This window comes from Lathyrus oleraceus, chromosome 5 (genome assembly GCF_024323335.1).
Source record: "Lathyrus oleraceus cultivar Zhongwan6 chromosome 5, CAAS_Psat_ZW6_1.0, whole genome shotgun sequence".
Classification (NCBI taxonomy): Eukaryota; Viridiplantae; Streptophyta; class Magnoliopsida; order Fabales; family Fabaceae; genus Lathyrus; species Lathyrus oleraceus.
In genome coordinates, this window is record NC_066583.1 from 77,319,563 (window position 1) to 77,326,389 (window position 6,827).

General features: G+C 42.0%; 1 protein-coding gene across 1 annotated transcript; it reads left to right on the forward strand.

Moving 5' to 3' along the window:
• The first annotated feature begins 3,487 nt into the window (after nt 1-3,487).
• On the forward strand, nt 3,488-4,369 carry LOC127078832 (uncharacterized). Its single transcript, XM_051019255.1, has one exon. The coding sequence runs from the start codon at nt 3,488-3,490 to the stop codon at nt 4,367-4,369; it is 882 nt and encodes a 293-aa protein (XP_050875212.1).
• Nucleotides 4,370-6,827: the final 2,458 nt, after the last annotated feature.

Here is a 6,827-nt window from a genome sequence, read left to right on the forward strand (position 1 = left end):
CAAACAATTGTAGGTTACTTTAGGACTTATACATAGGGTTTTTAATCAAGATTTTGACCAATATGTACACTCTCCCTTAGGAATTCTAACTTATAATTTTCAATCAACTTTAGTCAAACAATGACATGATCCCTTAGGGTAGTTTCTAAAAATTACTATCTTCTAGAGTAGCATTAACCTAGTTCCCTAAAACCAAAATGAAACCCGTGATTAAATTCATCAAAAGAAATTTTGATTAATCAAATCCTTTGAACTTGTATAATCCCGCAGTCTAAATTGAGTGACCAAAAGACCCTTGGTCACTTAATAATACTTTTCTTCTAAGTTGTGGAGCTCAAGACCTCAAGACAAGATCTTCAATCAAGGCATCCTCAGTCACACCAAGTAGTGGATTATTTAAGCACATCAAAGGTGGGAACTACAAGAACTTGTTAAATCAAAATCAGAAGTGTGGGGCATGAGCCTTAAGCAATAGAGAAGGAGTGGGAATGAGAGTATTCCTACCCCCATTCTGAGTATCTTTGGGTATGGGACGTATGACCCAGCGCTCATCGTGTTCACCCCTATTCATAGACTTTAGCACAATTCTATTCATACGATTGACAAGTCTCTCACTACAAAGCAAAAACAACCAAGCAAGGACTACGTCGACAACTTATCAATCATGAATCAAGTTGTACAATACGAGCCTTAAGTAATGGAGAAGGAGTGGGACTAGAGTATTCCTACCCCCATTCTGAGTCTCATTGGGTATGGGACGTATGACCCAACGCTCATCGTATTCACCTATATTCATAGACTTTAGTGCAATTCGAATCGAACGATTGATAAGGTCTTCATCATCAATGCAAGAAAAAACTACAAAGACTCTTCTCTTTCCACTTGAAAGTCAATACGAGAATTACATGCCACGAGCCTTAAGTGGTAAAGAAGGAATGTGACTGGATCTTTCCTACACTCATTCTGGATATCTTTGGGTGTGAGACGTTTGGCTCGTTGCTTATCGTATCCACCTTTACTCATAGACTTTAGTGTGATTCTCATCCAGTAACTATCAAGTCTATCCATTATCCATTCTATTCAACCCTCTCAATCATTTTCATTCAATCATTTCAATCATTCATTTCTTTTTCCTCTTCAATCATCTTGTTTTCAACCCTAGTGGGCTGAACTATGAAAGCTCTAATTTCCTCATTGCACTATGAAGGTACGTAGGCAGGAGAACCCGATTTCTCCGTGAGCTATCTTATTTATCAATCCACCTTCTCTATCCAATGGGCCATTCTCTATTCATTTAATCATACCATATTTTTGAGATCGATCATACTTATCCTTGGACTCCTTGTCTATCCTTTTAGGACGATAACGACAGTCCACCTCATCAATCAACAGTTGTTTGGCCCGTAACCCAAACATTTAATTCATTCTTTTTTGGCTAAGACGCCACTTTGCTCTTCGATTAAGAGTCTATCCTTCTCTTGGATCCAAGATACTATCCTGATTTGATCTCGAATTGTTGATTCCCCAGCAAGTGATATACCATTCTTTGTACTATCAAGTACTATAATCCTTCCTTGAAGAGGTGTTTGTCTTGTGAGCCCCAGTTGCTTAGAAAAATGTCTTTCTCTCTATTATCATAGTTCTGAACTACGATTGCTCTGACTTTCTCATGGCACGATGAGTGTACTTAGGCATGAGGATGCGAATCCTTGGCGAGCATACTTCTAATTATTCCTCCTTCGCCTTAGGGCATCATTCCTATCTTTCACTATCCATTACCTGCCTTCGATCATAAATCATTCACCCAGTGACATACTGTCCCTTTGACATCGAAATATACTTTCCTTGGAATTCCATATACACCATTTTAGGACGCCTAATGAATAGTCCATATTTCTACCTATAGTTGTTTGGCCCTTAACCCAAACACTTAATTCCTTCTTTTTTTAGCTAACACCCTATAGTGGCGGCTCGTAAGTCCACATATCGGTTAACGTTGTTTCCCTCTATGGTAGAAATCCCATTTCTCTTATGGATTCCAATACACTTTCACCTTTCGATTTCAAACAACACTTCTTCATTCACTTATCACCAAATATCCAATTTTGTGACGTCGGTCACTTCATACCATTCATCTCCATGATACATTCATAATCTACCTTCATTCACTCCATGTGATATACCTCATTCTTTGAGCCAAATACATTATACCTTTGTGCTCCATCTTGTACCTCCTTGTGAACCAAGAGTTGTCTGGCCCTTAACCCAAACCTAATTCATTCTTTTCCGATTGTTCCAGTATAGTGACACAGCGCTGTAGGCCCTCACTTGTTATTTCATACCTGTTTACTCTTGGGTTCATCCTTCACCCTTTTTGGAGTTCAAAAAACACAATTCTTTGGTTTAGACCATACTTCTATCACACCTCTTTTCATCTCCCGCCTCTAGTTCCTTGAACTACGAAGCTCTGAGATCCTTATTTCACTATAAGGATACGTAGGCATGAGGGCCCCAATCCTCACCGAGCACTTTATCTATTTCTTTTCCTTTTCCCATTCTTTTGCGAGTAATCTTAGATATCACACCTATTCGAGCGAGAACAATCAAAACGGTTCCCATGGAGTACCATGGATGTTTGGGGTGCTAATACGTTCCCCTTGCATAACCGACTTCCTTACCCAATATATCTCTTTCCCCCGGGTTTTATCGATGCTTTCCCTTCCCTTTGGGGATAAATAAATTTCAATGGCGACTTTGTTGTATGTTCGAGCGTGCAATACGTTCGAGTATATTTCTGCTAGCCTCAGCTGGTGACTCTTCTGGGGACACTTCACTACTTGGAGTATTTCCTAATTGCTAAAAGGAGTCGAGCCTAGTTTAGGTTGTTCCCTCGCTAGTATAGGTCTTTACCTTTATAGATTTACTCCCTTTTATTTATCGCGTTTCTTACTCGCTTTATATTATGGACATTATCTGTTATGTTGTTGTTCGGATGGGTTAGAGTACATGAGAGGAAAGCTCTGTAACCGAGCTTAGTATACACATAGGTGAGACTCGTGGATAGTCGTGTGTGCCTGTGTTTCGCGCGTTGGGTTGTCACGAGAGCCACACTCAGACTAGATTCACTTGGAAGTACTTTTGTCCTGTGAGTATTCACTACGGTAGGGTATTTGCATTTCGAGTCGATGACTCTATGAGACCTTCTAGGGACCATCTTGGAGCATAGTCCACACCTGTGAGGGGGATATGGGTTTTATTGCAGGAAACCATAGACTCTACCTACCTTGATACTCAGGTTATATCGAACCTTTGAACTTACAACATGTGACACATACAGATTGTTCAGAACATACCAGAGTTTTGAATCCATGTGCCTTATATCATCCCATCATTGCATTATCATTCATCATGACAAAAAATTTGCATATGCATTTCTTTTCCTGGAATCCAATAGTCCAGTTTGTTTACCAAGCATTCAAAGCGAAGCATGAATCCCGAGAGAAAGAACATCCACAATTACAAGTTCGTGGAACCTCAGTTGGCTGTCTTGAGAGGACTTGGGGCACATTTAGACATGGGACTCAAAGATGATCTCAAGGCGTCTTATGGTAACCTTCTGGGAATTCTGAACACCAAAGTCAACATCACTACTATGCACACTCTGGTGCAATTCTACGATCCTCCATTGAGATGCTTCACATTCCAAGATTATCAGTTGGCACCTATGTTGGAAGAGTATTCACACATTCTGGGTATAAGGATCAAGAACCAAGTGCCTTACGTTCGCACTAAGGAACTTCCCAAATATCAAGACCTTGCTGAAGCTCTACACATAGGAAAGAAGGAAGTGGAATTAAACTTGAAACCTAAGGGTGGAATTCATGGCTCCACCCCTAAGTTTCTAGTGGACAAAGCCATTGCCTTCTCCGAAGCTGGGAGTTGGACGACCTTCAACGTCAATCTAGCTCTACTTATCTATGGGATCATGTTGTTTCCGAATATGGAGGAATTCGTAGATCTAGCTACTATTCATATCCTCCTAACTCAGAATCATATTCCTACTCTTGTTGCTGATACTTACTACTCCATCCATGTGAGGACTCAGAAGAAGAAAGGGACTATCGTCTATTGTGCCCCTTTACTGTATAGATGGTTTATTTTGCATCTACCCAACAAAGGTCCTTTTGTTGAGAACAAAGATAACTTGAAGTGTTCCCAATGGATCATGTCCTTGAACGCCGAAGACATTTCTTGGTATTCTCGAATCTACGACGGTGTCAAGCTTATCCTCAAATGTGGAGATTTTCCTAATGTACCTCTTCTCGATATAAAAGAGGGAATCAATTACAATCTGAGGTTAGCACTATGACAAATGGGATACCCTATGGTGGACAAGCCTGACCTCACGAGTGTGGAAGGTTTCGTCTTATATGAAGGGGTCGAAGAGCCAAAACTAGTCAAGAAAATTATCAAGGCTTGGGCAGCAATTTATCCTCAAGGAAGAGCAGAAATGGGTAAGAAGAATTGCATCAAGGAAGCTTACACCAGATGGGTCAAAGACAAAGTTAGCGAGATTTTATTGTCATTTCCGCCTGAACCGTCCATGAACATCAAGCCTCTTGAACCAGTAATCCATCAAAATTTTGTAGTAGATGAATTGTAAAAGGTTATCAAAGCCCTAGAGAAAGAGAAAGCTGATCTCAAATCTAGACTTGGTAAGATCTCCTTGGAGAAAGAAAATTTGAAGTTCAATCTGAATCAGAAGAGAGATAGGGTTCGTCAAGAAGATGATGAGGTGCAAATAGAGGTATTCAAAAGACTCAAAGTGGGTGACACACTCAAAGGGACTTATACCAGTTTGATAGCCAAGAAGAAGCAATTAGCTGAAACTCAATACCGGGCCAACAAAGCGGAGCTCTAACATATGGAACAAACCAAGAAACTCCAAAATCTACTAGAAGCTTGCAAGAAAGAGATGAAGGATGAGAAAAGCCACAACAAACAACTAGAAGTCACTCTCTGCCAAAATCAGTACGAGCTAAACCAGAGACTAGAAGAGATTCACGAGCTGAAAGAGAAATCACGTAAGAACCTGGAAGACACCAACACACAAGTGAATAGGCATCCTGAAGATCTCCCCAACCGAGAGGAAACAATTGTGAACAACGTTCCAAGCAAACTTAATCATGACCTACCACCTGAAGGGAGTACAATATTGGGAAAGTGGGGCACATGCATGTCCCCAAAGTCTCAGACTTATTATGAAGAGTTGTTATCAAGATGTTTATAATTACTACTCTTTAAGTTTGAGTTGTAATTCACTAGGTTGAGGTCTGATAGGGTTAATATTGATACTCTTGTAGCCCAGTGGGCAGTTTCTTGATATGTACTTGTATTCCGTCTTCTCGATATTGAATAAAAGAGTTTCTCATCTTTTGGCTTCATAAACTATCTCTCTTTATGCTTTGTATTCTCTTATGTTAAATAAACAAACTCACGGATTTCTTGGAATTGTTTTCCTTTGCAAAAAATGAATATAATGTAAAAAAAATGTACACATAAATCTTTTCGCATACATACATGCATCCACGCATTTATTTGTCACAAGCCGCCAGAAAACAAAATGCTTACTCTCGCCATTTTTCCACAGCAACAACGACGACTCGTCATCAATACTTCACACGTTCCAACAAATCAAAGATAATGGCTGAATACGAAGTTGACAATGCTGACGTTCGCGAGTCCCTTGCCCAGGTTCAAGGCGAAATAAACCTCTTCAGGGGAAACATGGAGACCATCCTAGAAATTCTCCAAGCTCAGAGGGCCCTTGCCTCTGCCACTGCCAATGTCACCCATGATGTTGGGGTGACCAATCATACTACTGCTGCAGGCACTATCGTCTAAACTCTGACGGAGACTGTGGTACCAACCACTGGGAACCGTCAGATGGTCCCTGCTGACGCAACTAGGCTTGTTGCAGCCTACCCGTGGGGAATGCCCCTACACTTTGCTGCTCATTTCGCCAATGGGGGGTTTTCTTCCCACTCGGCTCTCTCGGCTTCTGTTGCTGCTGAAAACACTGGTTTCCAGTGGGGTGTCCCCACTGTCCAAACTCCTCCGGTCGATGTTTCCAACCCATAAACCAACCAAGGTCAAGTCCCTGACGACACCCATGATGTTGAGGATGACTACCGAGGCCCGCGCCTTAATTTTCAGATCCCCACTCAGACTGCTCAAGCTGCGAGCGCAAGTTAGTTCCCAGCCGTTCCGTTTGGTTATCCTGGGGAGACCTCCACGCCCATGTGGGCTTACGCACCTACCAATCCTGCACTCCAACATGTGCAGACAGGGGCACCTCAGGCTCCTAATGCTCAGGCTAGAGGACAGTATCCTCAGATGGTTCATGTTGCCAAAATTGTGCCTCCGGGTTTCTTTTACCTACCTCAAATGTGGTTTACCCTAAACATGCCCGCACAAATCGCTCTAGAAACTTCCCGACCGGCCAATCAGGTCACTCCTCCCACTGCTTACCCGACCAGACCGACGAATTATCAACTCTTAGACGATAGAATAAGGGCCATCGAGGGTTTCTCCGCCTTCGGCATAGATGCTCGAGACCTCTGCTTGGTCGCGAACGTGGTACTCCCGCAGAAATTCAAGGTGCCTAACCTTCTAAAATACAAGGGCCTCGGTTGTCCTCGCAGCCACATCACCATATACTGCCGAAAAATGGCCTCATACATCGATAATGACAACCTGCCTGAGGGGTTGCGTGCAAGAACTGATGAATCAAGGTTTGATACAGTTCTCCAAGTCTAAAGTAGCAG

Bases quoted from the DNA above. Each gene is read 5' to 3' on its own strand.
- LOC127078832 (XM_051019255.1), top strand. From the start codon at position 3,488: ATGAATCCCGAGAGAAAGAACATCCACAATTACAAGTTCGTGGAACCT.